This window comes from Theileria equi, assembly GCF_000342415.1.
Source record: "Theileria equi strain WA chromosome 4 map unlocalized gcontig_1105316255041, whole genome shotgun sequence".
NCBI classification, from domain to species: Eukaryota; Apicomplexa; class Aconoidasida; order Piroplasmida; family Theileriidae; genus Theileria; species Theileria equi.
Window position 1 is genome coordinate 266691 of NW_004668225.1, and position 16864 is coordinate 283554.

A 16864-nucleotide genomic window follows, 5' to 3' on the forward strand; every position below is an offset into this window, starting at 1 on the left:
AGAGACCTACGCAGAGATAATCCTTCTCTTCTTTAGGCTCCCAGAGATCGCCATAGAGCTCCTGTTAGTCGCTCAGTCCCTCATTCTTCGGGACTCCGTCTGACGACGGTGTTCGCTATTCCAAAGCTCACATTATGCTCACTACGTTCGCATAATCCTACAAACTCTGCACACACTGAAACTTGGCCCATAATTTAGCAATAAACGTGAGGAAAAGGGGCCCGGGCGGGCGGAGGGCGAGCAGCACAATCGAGGCGCCGCAAGTTTCATTTCCTTTGGAGTTTTGGGCTGAGAATTTCAAAAGCCATAAAATGTCGTTCCATCTTTGGATTTACGGGATATTATCGCAGGAATCGTAAGGATTTAGAGGTAAGTCCCGAGGACACCAAGGCGTGGCAAATCTCCGACTGAAAGGAGGAATGAAGCAAACAGAGTGAGCTAGGTAACCTTAGGCTTTGGCTAGATGGAGTCCATATGACCGTCAGGGAGCCTAAATTGTCGCTAGAGAGTCCGGATGGAGGAACAGATGGCTGAAGTGAGACAAAGAGTCGCCATTCTGGTGAAATACAGTCGCCATGAATGAGTTTTGGTTGTTAAATGGGCACACAGTAGGTGAATATAGGTAGAAGATAGGGAGCTGGATGGTATAGAGCTAGAGGAGATTCAGAAGTGAAACTGGAATGCACTTGGTGGACAGAGACTCTGATAGTGGCTTGGAAGAATGTGCTAAAGAATTCCAATCTGATAAACAACAGGATTCTGTAGTACGTGCTGAAGAGCCTGATAAAGATACCGGAGAAGGACAAGAACATGAAGAAGCTGAGGAAGGGAAAAAGAAAGAAGTGGATACTCCATCTGCAGTAAAAGGTGCTTATGGTCTTCCTGGACCTGCTGGTAGAGGTGATAGAGACACTGGTGATTAAAAGGATGGATATAATGATGGTTACCAAAAGGAGCCTATACAACAGAGCATGCCTATTCGACTGAGACTATTCCAGTAGATTCTCTATACTGTACTACTGAAGACTGTTTTGATAGTTGTTCATCTTGTTCTGTGGATAGTCTCTCTGACAATGAGCTAGTTGTGAGGGAGGATGAATGTAATGAACGACTATTAAGGATCTAGTAAAGTACGGAGATATCCTCCCATCCAATTTAGTGTATAAATTTAAGAATGAGTCTAGATATATTTGATGACGGAGGATGAGTGGCAGAGTGTTAACCTTAAATGTAGACGGAAACTGTGGAAAGAGTAATAATATATGTCGCTGTCGTGATAAACCTCCTGGTATAACTGCCAGAAAGGAAACTGACCAGCCAAAAGGCTTCATTAGGGTTACTCATCAGCATAAAAGTGGAAATAAATTTACGCTCAACAACAAACTACAAGGGGGAGGTAAAATAGGAGAACTAATCCATAATGTCACTGAGGTTTCTGTTTTCTACTGGAATGGAGCACCAGACAAAGCAATCCTCCTTGGAATTACCATTACTAATACACCTATCTATTACGCAAAGAATAGCGACAATGATTGGATTGGACAACCTCCGCTCTCTGATGACCTTCTTGAGACTAAACTTGACGAACAAAACTGTAAACATAACAATGCAGTCACAATTAACCTTAGCAAAGGTACATTCATGAGCGGTGATAGTAAACATTCGTACTGCTGCAGTGGTAATCATTCTGATGGTGCTAGAGGCTCTAACAGGGTCACTGTTACTTCGGCACAAATTTCCTGTAAACTGCATGAGAACCCAAGTTCTATTCCATTCCACAAACATGAGATTACTTATTCTGGTGGAGTTAGGCTTGCAGCTATTAAATACAATGATGGAAAGCATAGGAAGCGGATAAACTCTTCTGGACTAGACTTTCCAATTCAAGGTCCTCTTAGTGTTTATGCTTTTCACTGCTCAGGAAATCCTGCTTTGATTTATGTAGATTCGTCTTCAGACTCTTCAAAAAACGGCTGGTATAAGAAGTATACTGGTAGTAGTACTGTTAGTGGAGATGAGCAGTGGGTAGAAGTCTTCACTATCTCCAACATACAACCAAGGGAATTAAGTAATACTATAGACCATGAAAAATATAATGGTATTGTTGGCATACTAAAAACCCTTTCTGGATGCACAAGCTATAAAGAATGTCCTAAACCTGAAGAAAAACCTAAAGCTGTTCCTCCTGAAACTACTACTCCTGATAATGCTGCTCTTACTGAAGATGGTCAAAAATCTCCTACTTCTGCTAAAGTTATTGCTGCTCCAGCTGCTGCTGTTCTAGGACCATGGGCTATCTTTGGAGCATCTTCTGGTCCTATTGCCGGAGCTGGTGGTCTTACTGGATTTGGCTGGTGGATATATAAACGCACTAAAGGAGACCCTTGGGTTAGACAGATTTAGGACTCTATGGAGATACTAGCTTGGATACTGACTAGTTGGTCTAATGAAGTGCATATAGACTCTTCTCTGGACTACTATCTTTCCCCATCCATGGCCACAATTCATTCATCATTTGCCGCGCCTTGTAATCCTCATCCACTATACACATTACACTAATTCTATAGAATGTCAGAGAGAAAGGTGCTGAACAAATACATCCCTCCGGATTTCGATCCTGGACTTTTGAAAAAGCATCGTCACATTTTAAAGAGCGATGGGTTCGGAAGGAAACGTTCAGGCTTTGCCAAAAAGTTTGGTCTGCATGGCAGAGTCCTGGAGATTCGTATGATGTTTCCATTCACCTTTAGATGCGAAAGTTGCAGAGATTTTACTTATGTTGGCACAAAGTTCAACAGCAAAGTACAGAGGATCGAGGAGAATTATTTGGGCATACAAAAGTATCGGTTTTATGGAAAATGTCCAAACTGTAATCACATGATTATCTTCAAGACTGACCCAAAGAATGGAGACTATACACTTGAATCCGGAGGAACAAGGACCTATGACGCGAATAGAGATGCGCAACTTGCAGCTGAAGCTGTTGATAAAGAAGAGGTAAGAATGCGTAGCGTACGAGTGAAACGAGTATGCGGAGCATGGGTCCCGAAGAATGAGCGACTGAAAGGAGTTCTATGGCGAGTATACTTTAGTATAGGAGCATAGGCAATCGTAGAGAGCCTGTGTATTACTGTCTTAGCATCCCTATGGAGTGTTAGTCTTCTTCATAGACTCTTTGAGTGTTATTCCCCTTACGGGGTATCAGTATCTTTACTGATTTCCAGTAGTACTGTATTCACTCCATAGATAGTATCTCCAGTAGATTCTTTATGGTATAGTACTATTATCTGGTGTCTCCATAGGAAACTTACTCTTCCATAGATCAATGAATACACAGGCTCCCATGCGTCGCTCAAGCTCACTGTGTTCGCTTTAGTCCCTCATTCTTCGGGACCTGTACTCCGCTTTTCTCATGCTGTCTCTGTCTTACGCCATCGACAGCATTATACTCGTTTCACTCGCATGCTTCACACTCATTCTTTAGGAGGCAAAGGCGGAGAAGCAGGACACAACGGAGCGTATGCTTGACAAGGCGAACCACGCCTACGCGGAATACGAGGAGCTAGAGAGACTCACTGCACTTAAAAAGCGAGCTGGACGTATGCGCGAGCGTGAGCACCTCGCGGATTTAACCCTCAAGAAGATCATGCAGGAAAAGTTTGAATCTGCAGCCAATGAGGATGAACTAGAGGCCTTTAGAAGGGACCAGGAAAAGGCTTGTGCAGAGGGTTCCCTCGGAGAGGACGACTGGAACGAGTTTTACTGGCAGGAGGCCATTGATGACGATGCACTCGATGCAGATGGTACTGTCTCTGAATCTCTTGATCAAAATGGTAATGGTCCAGCTGCTGACTTATCTGAAGAGGCTCCTGATGAGACTGAAAGCGCTCCAGTGGACACTTGGGTCAGCTCTAGCAATCGCAAACAACAGCTCTCGAAGCAATCGCAGGTCCCAGACGTATTTAGCAACGAGTCTGCAAAAAAGAAAAGGGCGGACGCTCCAAACGAAAAGTACAAGGGGATTAAAGTTTTACAAAAGAAGGAAGAGGTGAACCTCTTGAGTGGTTACGATAGTGATGATTAATGTCCGTAGCGAAGCGGAGGACAATCCGAACGTAGTGAGGATGAGTTACTAGAGCGACTAACAGGAGCTCTATGGCGACCTGTGGGAGCCTGTACATTCCTAGGTAGATGGATGAATTGTTAAAATAGATTGAATGGGTATCTATAAAATCAGAAGCGTCAGCATAATAGTATCCTAAGGAGTCCAGAATCCAAAGTCTTTAGTAGGCCATTTACTCCGATCATGCTCATACTTGGAATAAGTCTTGAGGTAACCATCTCCAGTAAAGGCCAAGATGGTCATTAGGGATTGGGGTGTAAATGCATTAACAGATGAGTAAGTACCCTCTCTCTCTTTACAGCATTGGCAGTTGGTAGATGCACAGTTTTCAGGCTTACAAGTTCCTCCACTGCTTCCACATTGACAACCGCCGCTTTGGCAGCTAGATTCATTGCAGTATTTACCATTCTGCTTACGAGTACTTACTCCGGAAGGATTTGCATAGTAGTAGGCAGTCTCATCTATGGTACCCTAACTTGAGATTCCAGAAGCTTAACTACTCCATGGTATATCCAGATAGCAAAATTAGGAACTCCCATACTGAGTATTCTTGCATTATACAACTCGATGTTGGCATATCCTAATGGTAACTCATTCATCTATTCTTCTAGAGACTCTCTTTAGTTGTCCTCCTGGTTCCACAAGTAGAATAAAGAGTCTAAAAATAGTCCTAATAAGTCTAAAAAAGAGCCTACTGGAGTAAGAGCAGGTGACCATTCAGGCTCCTATGCTCTGTATAGTCGCCATTACTCCCTAGTCTCCGACGTCGGTAGGTCACCTGTTTCAGTACTCCTTACAGTCGTACTTGCACAGTGAGAATCCTACTCTTCCTTAGGCTCCCATAGGTCGCCATAAAGCTCCTGTTAGTCGCTCAGGCTCACTGCATTCGCCATTCCTCCTTCTAGTCGGATACCCATTCTGTCTCTGGCTTATGCCATCGACGGCATTATACTCGCTTCACTCGTATGCCACACATTCTAACATGCATGTAAACCATTAAATCTTATTGCGATGTGCATCTTCCTTCTCTTTCAAGGTCCCAATTTTCGAGCTTGAATGCGGGGTCGTATCCTCCTCCTCCATCGTTCCTTTGCAGGTATGGATTCTTTATCGTGTCTCCGGTACTGTAGCATAAATGTTTGATGCAGGTGCGGGCGGGGCATGTATGTTTCAGGAGGCCATTTCATTCTTTCGGAGGCTAAATTCCTCCTCTGTGATGCTTCTCCATTCTCCGTTAATCTTCACGAAAAAGAGCGTCCTGGTCATGTTTTGGTATCCGGCGACTAGCAAGAGGAGTGGCGGTTTATTTTGTCCATTGTACAAGTCGCACGAGAGGCACTTTCCGTTCTCTCCACTTTCCCATACCAGGGACATGTCGTCTAGAACTTCCTTGGCATGGAAGCCGTGTTTGGGGGCGTAAAAGCGCGTATTTACATTGTAAACTTTTGTGTTAAAGACTGTGCATTGATCAGTGTCCGTGCTCACAGAAATGTCCATTGAGAAGTTTGTGACCGACTCTGGTTCAATTCTGAGGTTATCAATTGCCCTTTTGTAATCCCCGTTGAAAACCTTCCATTCGTCTCCCTCCTTGCTGTAATACTGACGTGGCATCCCGTAGGAAGTCTTCATGATGACGTACATGAGCACTGGCTTTCCACTCTTGTCCAGGTAGAGTTTGAGATGCTTGAGGAGCGTGTTATCGCTTGATTTCCACAAGAGCCCCTCTGGGCTCACCAACTTTACGACCCGTCTCCCAGGGACTGGCACTACCATTATCACTGGATTATTGTCGTAGAAATAGTCAAAGGACTGGTAGAGTGACGGGTCCGGAACTGCCAGGTCAATGGTCTCCCCCGAGAGCTCATCTCCAATTTCCTCGTAGCCAGAGTTGGCCTTGCCACTTATCCTGCGGAATGTTACAGGGGTTCTGACTGGTCTTTCTGGCGAGGCGCCCTCTGCTCCAGGGCTGCTCTTGGACTTTGACTTTTTGCACTTTTTCAGGGAAAAGAAGCCAGAGAGCTTCTTGCCCATCTTTGACTTGCTCTTCTTTTCAGCCTCTTGAGGAGATGGCAAACCTGAGTCCTCAGATCTCATCAATGCGTGGCGCCTTTCGTCAAACACCCTGGCATCAACTTCTATCCAGTGCCCGTTCCTCTTCTCAAAGTACTTGTAGTAGAGCAATCTGCCGTCTCTGATGCTCAAGAGCGCGAATAACGGATCGCCATGTTTGGAGTAGAGGTCGCAGGAAATGCAGTAGTCGTAGCCATCCGACTGCCAAATGACCATTTCCCCCTGGGTGATTGCAGCGACAATGTAGCCTGGATTCGGGAAGTAAAAGGTTGCAGGAAGTCCCATGATTTTTACATCAAACATTGTGCATTCTGGGCAGTCTTGCATGATTGAGATGTCAAGTACAATTTCACAAACGCTGCCAGCAGTTACCGTCTTGAGGCACTTTATTGCTTCAGTAACTTGCACGCACTCGTTCCATGCGCCATTCTCCTTTATGAACCACTTTCCAGATACGCCATATGGTCCCCTTTTTGTGACAAGGATGAGCAGAACCTTCCCATTCTTTAGATAACCCTTGATATACTCAACCGTCTCTCCGGGCTTGGCTTCCCAGACTGCTGACCTAAAGTGCTTGACTCTTGTAACGGCAACTCCTGGGTTGGGAACCGAGAGAATGATGTGGTTCTCGTTGTAAAAGTACTCAAAGGACTTGTATTTCGGGCCGTTTGGATTGGCAAAGTTCATGCACTCCCCAACTGGCGATCGTTCCTCCGAGTCTTTAGGTCCTTCAGCGCCAGTAGACACTCCAGTAGCTCCCTGAGGTGTCTCTTTTGGTGCGGATGGACTGCTCCCCGACGTTGAAGGCTTTTCATCATCTCCACCGTGGCATTGTCTTAGTAGACATGCCGTCCACAGCAGTGCCAGAACCCTCATTGCCTTGGTCTAGAGATGTTCAGGGAATACCAAAAGAGCATGCATGCAGGTGTTTTGAGCTTAAATCGCAGAGGAAATATACTGCAAATGGCAGAGTCTCCTCCGACGGTAAAATGCCCTCTGTACGCCCATGGTCGCACTGTACTTTTGCATTCCCTAGCGCCAGTTTGTGCTTCTCGTGGTTATGGGCCATACAAGTTTCCCATAGTGGCCATAATGCAGAGCCTGTCCTCCATACACCCACCGGATGCCCTACGGGTGGTGCTCAATAAAGGCTGCCAAAACTCCCTTGTCGCCACGCATTGAGTTGTCTATAGTCCTTATAGTATTCTCTGGCGATGTCTCCTTTTAGTGCATGCAGAAGGGCTATGAAGAATCATAGGAATTCCTGCTGAACAGCTTGCCAGTGCTCTCGCCATACCCCAGAAGATTTCTGCATGCGCAACAAGTTTGGGTACAGAATGTCCTATAGTGGCGTATACTTGCCGTATAGTCCATAGAGAATCCTCTAGAGTAGACTTCTCTGCTATATAGGCTCCTTCATACTATCCTATCCTCCTTAGCACATTGCACAACCCGATGCTTGGCATATCATAATGGTAGTCTATCCATCTACTGATCACCTCGCTATCACTCTTCCATTCGCTACACTCATTCCATAGTGATCTACTCCCTAGTCCTTGACGTCGGTAGGTCATTCTTCCTTCCGTTGCACTCCAGTATGACCTTAATCCTACCAGATAGGAAAGCTCCTTTCAGTCGGACAATTCCTCATTCTTCGGAACTCATCCTCCGCTTCGCTACGGACAGGATACTCCTGCATGGACTCCCTTCGGCTAAAGCCTTTGGTCGTCCATTCACATACATTCAACGTACCTTCCAATAGAGGTGTAGCCTTGGTCATAGAGTTCGCAGTACTCGAGTTTGAAGAAGCGTATAAAATTCCAGACGTCTCCATAGGTCCAGTTCAAGAGTGGGTTTATTCTCTTGAATGTAAAATTGTCGACTGAGCCCGATTCAACGTCCTTGTACGACTCGCAGCCGTAATCGGTCCTTCTAGTTCCCATTATAAAGGATATGTTCCTCTTGTAAAGCAGCGGAATACCAACCCTCCAATCGACCGAAAGAGTTCTAAATTGTCAGTATCGCTAGTGCAGAAAGAATGACTAGTCTAGCAGAAGCATTGTCGAGAGGGTCAGGATGAACAGATGGTCCTTGGAACAAGGATGCCTGGTGGCATAGTGGAATGTTTAGGAGTAGAAAAAACACCCTAGTAACTTTAAAATATTACATCCACCTCCACACCATCCATCGTCGTTATTTTCCACAACTTGAACCCCTGGTGTGGATTCTACGGCTCCTTCAGCACCCTTTACTCCAGTTCCTTGCAGATTCTGTGACTTTGCTGGAACATTTATCTGGCCAGAGAGGTTAGTTGCTACAACTTCAGGACCATCTTTACCATCTTCACCCTGAGCTTTTGGAGTACCCTTGGGAACCTCTACACATTTTGCTCTAGTCCACGTCATTAAAATGTATAGCACTGCCAGAACCTTCATCTTTTATGGCAATACTGTGAATGGTGAATACAGAGCTTGCGCATGGAAGGAAGAGAATGCGCATTCATTCCTTAAGGGCCCCTTGAATAGCCAAGGAAGAACATACTGCATTATATCCATAGAGATTATCAATGAGGAATCATTTAGATGGATGTGAAGTAGTAGGTGATCCAGACTTTCTCATTTCCTGAAGCTTCTTATCATAGTCTTTCTTATCAATGGACGTCCATCCATCACCACTCTTTTCAAAGAATTTATACCACCTTGATCGTCCCTCAACCACTGTCAGATCAAGTAACTCTATATTACCTTTCTTGTATGTAAGGCAAGAAAGGCAACAATCGTCATCAGATATACCTGTCCACAGGTCCTTATTTCTATCCTTTACTTTCTTGGCAAGGTGCTCCGGTTTTGGATAAAAGTGCCTGGTAGTCACACCCAGTAATTCTGCCTCAAAGATGCTACATTCTTTAGTACTAGTGACTGAGGAAAGGTCAAGTTCAAAGTCTGATATATAATCTGCAGGATCCCTCAAGCTCCTCATCTTGGCATCTGTGTCATTACAAGATACCCATTTACCATTCTGGAGTTCAAGATAGTACTCTTTAGAAGCACCAGATAAAGTAGTTACTAGAAGGACCAGTTCAGGCTTCTTATCCTTATTTAGGTAGACCTTTGCATGATCAAACTTTTCTTCAGCTGAAAGAGCGTGTACATCCTCAGTGTCGTTCACAAGCTTTGTAACAGTAGTGTCCTTATTAGGAACCACTAATCTTACCGCGTTGGCAGCAAAGGAGTAATCGAAGGACTTATATAGTAATCTACTTGGATGAGCGATATCCAGAGTAAGACCATCTCTTCTAGATTCTCCAATGAATGTCTTTGCCTTCTCATTAAATGGCTCTTCATCAATCTCATTCCATTTACCATCAGTCTTCTCAAAGTACTTATACTTAGTGCCACTACTCTCTGAGGTCTCCAGGTAAAGAAGTTCTAGAGCACCCTTAGAATAAGATTCTACAAATACGCACTTTTCATCTCCAGAAGCTTTCCATAGCTCCTTATCACCATCAGTCAGAGAGGATATGTGGAAGGCACTTTTTGGAGTATACTCTTTAAATGACACCTCGGACTCATTTTCTGTATGCACATCTAACTTTGTTTCATCAGGTTTGGTAAGGTCTAAAGTAATGGGAGTAGTAGTAACTTGAGATTCTTGTTCCACTTGAATATCATCCGTTTTACTTCCAGAAAAGCAAGACAATCTGTCCAAAAAACCTGCGCTACAGAATCTCACCAGGAATACCGCCCATAGCAATGCCAGAACCTTCATCCCTTCCAACTACCACCTCTCAAGAAACAAGGTAATTATTGCAACCTTTACACTAGTCTTCCCCTGCTCTAATCATCCAGTAGAGGAGGAAGATGATAAAAGGAAGAGTGGATGAGTAAAAAGACCCCATTGCGGCCAGGAAGAAGATGTTCCAACGTCGCTAATACAGTCTAGAGGAAACTTTATAGGCAAAAACAATGGTAGAGATTTGACCAAAGTGACGGATCAAAATTCGGTCACCTGCATTATCCTCTGGTCCCAGAAATCGTCATTCCTGTCCGTCGGATTGACATGCTACCTGTTCATCCCTCTCACTCATTAATTCGCCCAGAAGAGCCAACTACTAGATCTCACACTCTGCACAAATCACTCACCTCAACTCGATTTCGTATCTCTTCTTTATAAAATCCACAAAACTTGCCATTTCGGGAAATTCCCTTGACCCAAAATTGTTGAAATAAACTCCCTGGAGCGGAGAGTTAAAGTCGATATCCTCCGATCTGTGCATGTCCCTAGCGATTCTGTAGAGGTGGAGAGCCACGATACTGTCCTTGCCTCCATTAAATGATAGGTAAACGTTTGAATATCCACTGGTCCTGTAAAAAGTGTTATAGGTGCTGAATGTAGATTTTGGATTCATCACGTAATGATGGAGGGTTTTGAGTGGGCACGTGTCTCATTCTAGTTTTTTAAATGTGTATGGTGTACCAAGAGAGTAGTCTAGAGGGGAGTGTCTAATGGGAGAGGGTAGGAGAACATACTGCATTATATCATGAGGGAGTATCTGTAAGCCACTATTAAGATGGAGTAGTAGGATGTCAAGAAGAAGGATTAGGAGGTGATCATTCAGATTTACTCATGTCAGTAAGCTTCTTGAAGAAATCATCCTGTGAGACAATGCCATACTCCATCCGTAGCAGCTTTTTGAAAGTACTTATTAACAGCCTTTTTAAGAGAAATAGCTAGTGAAGAGTCTCTCTTTGATGATACTTTTGCAGATAAAAATTTATCCTCTTCAGAAGCGGTCCATATAGGGGTCTGACCGTCAACAACAGAAGTAATCTTGGAAGTATCCTTTGGATAATACTCCTTCTTCTCCACTTTATTCCTACTAGCTTTGAGAATATCCACTTTGGACTCATCAGGATTAGCAAGATCCAAAACGTCTGCCTTTCCAGAAGAGGCTGTTACAGGTTTAACAGCTTGTTGAGTAGGTGTAGAAAGATTTGCCTGAGTTTGCCCTGGTGGACCCTGCGTATTAGGTTGAACGGGCTTCACTGGATCTTGCTGAGCTACTGCTCCCTTTACTCCTCCTTTAGCGCCACCATTATCACCTCCACAGTGGCAGAGTCTTACCAGAGACACCGCCAATAGTACTGTTAGAACCCTCATCCTACTCCCAACTCTCAACTGGTATGAGCGGAATTGTCAGTATGGAGGAATGATATGTTCCCTAGGGAGTAAGAGTTCACAAGTGAACCTATGCATGCTCAATGTGGGACATTCTTTAAACACTCTATAGAATATCCGTGTATAACCCAAGGGTCTCCTTTAGAACGTTTAAACATCCACCAACCGAGTCCAGTAAGACCACCAGCTCCGGCAGAACCAGTAAGGAAGTATCCAGCTATACTAGCAATAACAGGAGCTTCAAGAGCAGTAGAAGCTTCATGTTTAGGAGATTCTTCAGTACTTTCAGTTTCACCTTGAGAAACAGTAGGAAGAGGAGATTCAGCTTTAGGAGTATCTTTACATTCACTTTCAAGACTATTGAGTACATTGAGGATCTTTTCATGGTTTTCTGGTCCATCGGTGTTAAGTAATCCTGCATCTACCCATTGCCCAGCCTTACTAGTGGGTTTATTGTTCTTGTACCAGTAATGTTGTCCATTTGCCTTGTAGTACAGGAGAAGAGGCTTATTATCTAATGAGCAAAAGTATACTCTTACTTCGCTCACATCAAGAATGGGTGAAAAGGGAGTTGGTCCAATTCCGCTGAGAGTTGTTCCAGCATTCTTGAAAGAGAGTATATGAAATGGTCCACCACCACTGTTTAGAGTATGCCGATAAACCTGATAGTTGCGTAGTTTACCCATGTCTTCTTTATCCTGATCAACCTTGATCTTATCGTTATTACTGTGCCCAGAGTCCAAATGAGTATCCTTGCAAGTATCATAAGTAACAGTATCCTGCTTACTAATATCGATAACCACTGCCTGGTTGAGTTTGCAGTTTAGGATGCAGAGTTTACTTTGGAGAATGGGCTCAGAAACCGTTGACATCCACCATTCAGTCCATCCTGTATTATTGCGATTACCGTCATTCTCATACCACTTTTCCATAAATCCTTGACCAGGCTTCTTCTGAGTAATTTTAACGAGTAAAGGCCTACTATTTCTCCGCTGGAGATCGTCCTCCAGAGCAGTCCAGTGGAAGACTGAGACGGAAATTACATTATGAGTATTTCCACTCAGACCAGCTTTAACCTTTTCCTTATTGTATTCAAACCCTGAGACAGTGAAGGTATTTTTTGATGCACCGTTATCGGTGTGTTTGTACTCAGTAAAACCAGATGGATTATTCCCAATACCCGTTACAAGAACCCTATTAGACCCACTATCATATTTATAGTATTTTGTATGTCCCCCGGGATCTCTCTGATAAATGTCTATAGTAACAGATGGTGGAGCACAACCACTCTTAAGTTTATCAAGTATTTCAACGATCTTTGAATATTCCTTTTCACTAGGTGGAGGAGAATTTACTGGTAACCATTCAGTACCGTTATTAGGCTTTTGGAACCACTTGCTAGTAATATTGGGATCATTAGAGTCTATGTAAAGCAAGAGGGGACTCTTACCACAAAAGTAGACAACAACCTTTTTAACATCTAGAACAGATGTAGGCAGACCAGTAAGTGTTTTATTCTGTATATCTTTGAAATCAGAAATGTGGACTTTGCCCACCGGGTTCATATTTGGTTCATGCTTATAAGCTTTATATTTTCCAAGATTATTCCTATTCATCCCCTCAACTTTGACTCTTCCAGGATTATGACTATTAAGATGACCACAATAAAATCCTTTAGTCTGATTGACTTTTATGTTCACTACGTTGTTTATATTGCAGTTTAGAAGTTCGAGTTCATTTTCTAATTCCTTTGGCTCGGGAGGAAATCCTTTCCACAACTTCCACTGAGTATGATCGCCAGGCTTAGAACTAACATTCTCATAGTAAATTTCCTTAGCTTCTTCACCGGGTGCATGGGTAGTAATTTTAACGAGTAAAGGCCTGCCTCTCTCATCTGGAGAGCCCTTCCTAGAATCATTCTCCAAAGCGGTCCAGTAGAAGACCGATAGTTTAGTAACCTTAGGAGTATCTACAGATTCTAATCCGCTTTCGATCTCATTTCCACCGTATTTGAACTTTTTAACTGTGAAGTAGCTATTCTTTCTACCATATTCCCTATGGGTATATTCGGTAAAACAATCTATATTGGAGTTGAAAGAATCCTCTACAGTAATCCATCTTCCAAAATCATCTCCATAGGCGTATGTATTCCCTATAGTTCTGTTATAAATGTTGATAGTTACTTCAGGTGGCCTACATATACTCTCAACAGTGTCCAAAAAATCAACAACTGCGTTATCAAAGCATTCCTTTCCATTAAGTTTATTAACTAGTGTCCATTCAGTACCACTGTCAGGTTTCTTAAACCAGCGTTCTCCCTGATCGGAATTTGGTAAATAAATGAGAAGTGGATTATTCACCGATTTCCCGGAAGAACGAATAGCATTGACTTCGCCCTCGCAGAAATAAAGGATGACCTTTTGAACACCCATAACAGGCAGGTGCAGTCCACTTAGTGTTATAGGAGTTTTCCCATTGGTAAAACCAGATATGTTAAACTTATGAGATTTTCTTCCAGTATAAGCATCGGAATTCGGAGTATGAGCATAAGCAACATAGTTTCCAAGATATTTATAAGAACCTAGTATCTCACTAACCTTGACTTTCTTAGTATCATGAGGGATCTGAAGATGTTCGTTATCATCATGACAATAATCAGTAATTTGTGCAACATCTATTTGAACAACATCGTTGATCTCGCAATTTAGCAAGTCTAACTCCTCTTTGGCGGGTGGGCCTCCAGAAGGTGTTTCCATAGCCTTATATTCACTCCATACACCATCTCTAGTGTTCCTATAGTATGTAGTCGTATTGCCGTCCTTAGTAGTAACCCCTACCAAGAGGGCTCTATCAGTATTACCGGTCCAGTAATAAGCAGAAACTGAGGTCACCTTTCTATCGCCTTCCTTAGGTATAACTATAGGGGCATTACTATCATCTTGGACTTCCTTTAGTGTAAATCCTCCTCCATTAGAGTCTTTATGTTTATAGTTGAGGAAGTCAGTTTGATAGGAAGATCTTGTGACAGTAATCTCTTTACCACTAGGAGGATACTTGTACTTTTTAATTTCTCCTATGTTAGTTGATTTTTCTGAGAGATTAATGATTACTTCTGGTGGGCTATAACCGCTACTATGAGACATGGATCTTTCTTCACTACTACTTCCAGAACTAGAACTAACAGAGCTATCACTTGGAGAAGGTGGAACTACAGCAGGAGGAACAAGATTACCAGCAAGCCTTTGTTTAGCATGTTCTATTGCCTTATCTCGTTCCTTTATTGCTTCCTGTTCTTCTTGTTGAAGCTGTTTTTTATCTTCATCCGCTTTGTTAGGATCAGTGTAAGAACAGTCTGATAAGTAACTGCAAGTAGGTCCTGTCAGATGATTCCTAAGCTTTCTCCATTTAACACAAGTAAGTCCACTTTCTATATCATTAGAGTTTATAGCAATCAGTTCAGATATCCATGTCCAGTTTTCACCATAACCTTTTTTATACCATCCTCTTGCCGCAAGGTTTCTAGGGGAGTCAACATAGATGAGTGATGGCCCCTCCTCTTTACAGTAGAAAGTATAAACACTTCTTACGCCAGAGATTGGAAACGTGAGTCCGTGTAATTTTATATTATTCCTATCAGAAGATCCACTATCCTTGTAGTAGATACCACCTAGTTTTCCACTGGTAACGGTATGCTGATAGTACTGGACGGAAAGTTTAGGATTGTTCCTAACTTTAACTGATCCCTCACGGACAGAGATTCTACCTTCCGTGCCTTTATGAGTACCACAACAATACTTATCTCCGTTATGTCTACCGGGAGTTATATCCAAAGTAACATTGTCGTGCCGTGTGCATAATATCTCATCGAGCTGTTCGGAAAGTTTTCCAGTAGGTTGAAGATTGCTTTCATCTCCATCATAGAAACTGTTACCATTACCAACCTCTCTCCAGCTAAGATGACCCTGATCTGTACTCTCATAAAAGGTGGTCTTTTTAGTACCATGCTCTATAAATTCAATCATAAGAGGTACATTTCCACTACCCTGATATGAGTATAGTCTTATTTGATCAACTGGATAAATGGGAGGGGTCAGATCAGTAGACCTATCATTCAAAGTTACTCTGGATATTCTTGTCTCCCTATATTTACCATCAAGACCAGTTATTTTATGCGTTTTAGAAACATAGTTACTACCAGAAAGATGTTTTAAGTCACCAAGTTCTATCTTTCTACTTTTTATGCAATCAGATTTTGAGTTGTTAGGGAGAGATCCAGATTCTGAATTTTCTATGTTAAACACGACAGCATTGTTTATACCGCAGTTTCTGTCATCAAGTCTTTCTTGTAGTGTAAGTTTGTCTGGGATGAGCTTCCAAATGGTTGGAGTCGGTCCTTCACTTTTGTCATATTTGTAGTAGTAGCTCTTATGGCCGCTATTGTCTCTTTCCAGGAGAAGCGGTCTTTCAAGACTCGCGTCTCCAACCCAGTAATACACTGATACCTTAGTAACACCGTAGAGAACTGTTATGCCGTCCTCAAGACTCTCACCGTTACCCAGATTTTTACTGAGCTTAAATGTCCGTCCTTTCTTGATGGAATGAACAAGGGCAACAAAGCCTTTAACATCATCGATCAGGTCTTCCCTTTTTGCAGTAACACCCTTAGGTTGTTTAGTGCCACACGTACATGTTTTAGTATTTCCACATTTTTTCTTTATCTCTAACTTTAATGTATTACCATCATCTCCACTCATCCTCCATGTTCATATAGAATATGCCCATTCAAAACTCTGAGATCCATGAGTATCTCAATGCGACCAAAGGGAGCATACAGTAGAGATAGACTCCCTCACAAGACTAGCTCACTGTGTAGCCGCTTGGAGGACATCCTGTCACTATAGACATATTAATGACTTCCCCTGTACTCCATTCCTGGCATCTCCCACGCAAGCTCCCATACTGGCGTATAGTCGCCCATTCGCTTCGTTCATGTAGAGATCTGCAGTGTGTTACCCATCTTCTAGGTACCCCTCCGTCATTTCCGCGAAAATCCATAAAAGGGCCTGTATGCGCTGGACAAACTCACCTGAAACTGTCCAGTATCAATTTTGTTCCTTCATTTACGAGTTTTACGAGTCTGTCAGAGTCGCTACTGCTCAAGTCTCCGAGATCCTCTCTGGGCGGTTCCCCGGGCACACCCTGCGATTTCGACTCCACACTCGCCGCAACCTTTGGGGTTAAAATGTCCAAAAGATCGTGGAGAGAAGAAATCGGCAAGATCTGCCGCCCTTTGGACATTTTAATGAGTAGACGAGGCACAGCACCATAGATGACCTGCCAGACCTTCAGTTTCCACTTTTCTGTCTTTAAACGCTTTTATTCGAGGAATTTACCGCTAAAAGGTAAGTGCATGGGCAGAAATGCCCCGAGCTAAACGACCAAGGGGAGCCCGGCGAGCGTAACGGGAATTTACCGGAAAACTGTCGCAATGGA

At 43.2% G+C, this 16864-nt stretch overlaps 7 protein-coding genes across 7 annotated transcripts; 2 read left to right on the plus strand and 5 right to left on the minus strand.

The window, feature by feature from the left end:
- Positions 1–1203: 1203 nt before the first annotated feature.
- On the plus strand, positions 1204–2403 carry BEWA_046210 (hypothetical protein; the record flags this gene model as incomplete). Its single annotated transcript, XM_004831552.1, has 1 exon — positions 1204–2403. One exon carries the CDS (start codon positions 1204–1206, stop codon positions 2401–2403), a length of 1200 nt encoding a protein of 399 aa, XP_004831609.1.
- Positions 2404–2568: 165 nt separating this feature from the next.
- BEWA_046220 (conserved hypothetical protein) lies at positions 2569–4084 on the plus strand (the record flags this gene model as incomplete). The annotated part of the gene is made up of 2 exons (XM_004831553.1): positions 2569–2997; positions 3485–4084. The coding sequence occupies 2 exons, from the start codon at positions 2569–2571 to the stop codon at positions 4082–4084; spliced, it is 1029 nt and encodes a 342-aa protein (XP_004831610.1).
- A 1209-nt stretch (positions 4085–5293) lies between these two features.
- Positions 5294–7069, minus strand: BEWA_046230 (signal peptide containing protein; the record flags this gene model as incomplete). The annotated part of the gene is made up of 1 exon (XM_004831554.1): positions 5294–7069. One exon carries the CDS (start codon positions 7067–7069, stop codon positions 5294–5296), a length of 1776 nt encoding a protein of 591 aa, XP_004831611.1.
- Positions 7070–7926: 857 nt separating this feature from the next.
- Positions 7927–8598, minus strand: BEWA_046240 (hypothetical protein; the record flags this gene model as incomplete). Its single annotated transcript, XM_004831555.1, has 2 exons — positions 7927–8200; positions 8339–8598. 2 exons carry the CDS (start codon positions 8596–8598, stop codon positions 7927–7929), a joined length of 534 nt encoding a protein of 177 aa, XP_004831612.1.
- Positions 8599–8767: 169 nt separating this feature from the next.
- Positions 8768–9961, minus strand: BEWA_046250 (signal peptide containing protein; the record flags this gene model as incomplete). The annotated part of the gene is made up of 1 exon (XM_004831556.1): positions 8768–9961. The coding sequence occupies one exon, from the start codon at positions 9959–9961 to the stop codon at positions 8768–8770; it is 1194 nt and encodes a 397-aa protein (XP_004831613.1).
- A 370-nt stretch (positions 9962–10331) lies between these two features.
- BEWA_046260 (signal peptide containing protein) lies at positions 10332–11353 on the minus strand (the record flags this gene model as incomplete). Its single annotated transcript, XM_004831557.1, has 3 exons — positions 10332–10557; positions 10723–10745; positions 10868–11353. 3 exons carry the CDS (start codon positions 11351–11353, stop codon positions 10332–10334), a joined length of 735 nt encoding a protein of 244 aa, XP_004831614.1.
- A 98-nt stretch (positions 11354–11451) lies between these two features.
- Positions 11452–16125, minus strand: BEWA_046270 (hypothetical protein; the record flags this gene model as incomplete). Its single annotated transcript, XM_004831558.1, has 1 exon — positions 11452–16125. One exon carries the CDS (start codon positions 16123–16125, stop codon positions 11452–11454), a length of 4674 nt encoding a protein of 1557 aa, XP_004831615.1.
- Positions 16126–16864: the final 739 nt, after the last annotated feature.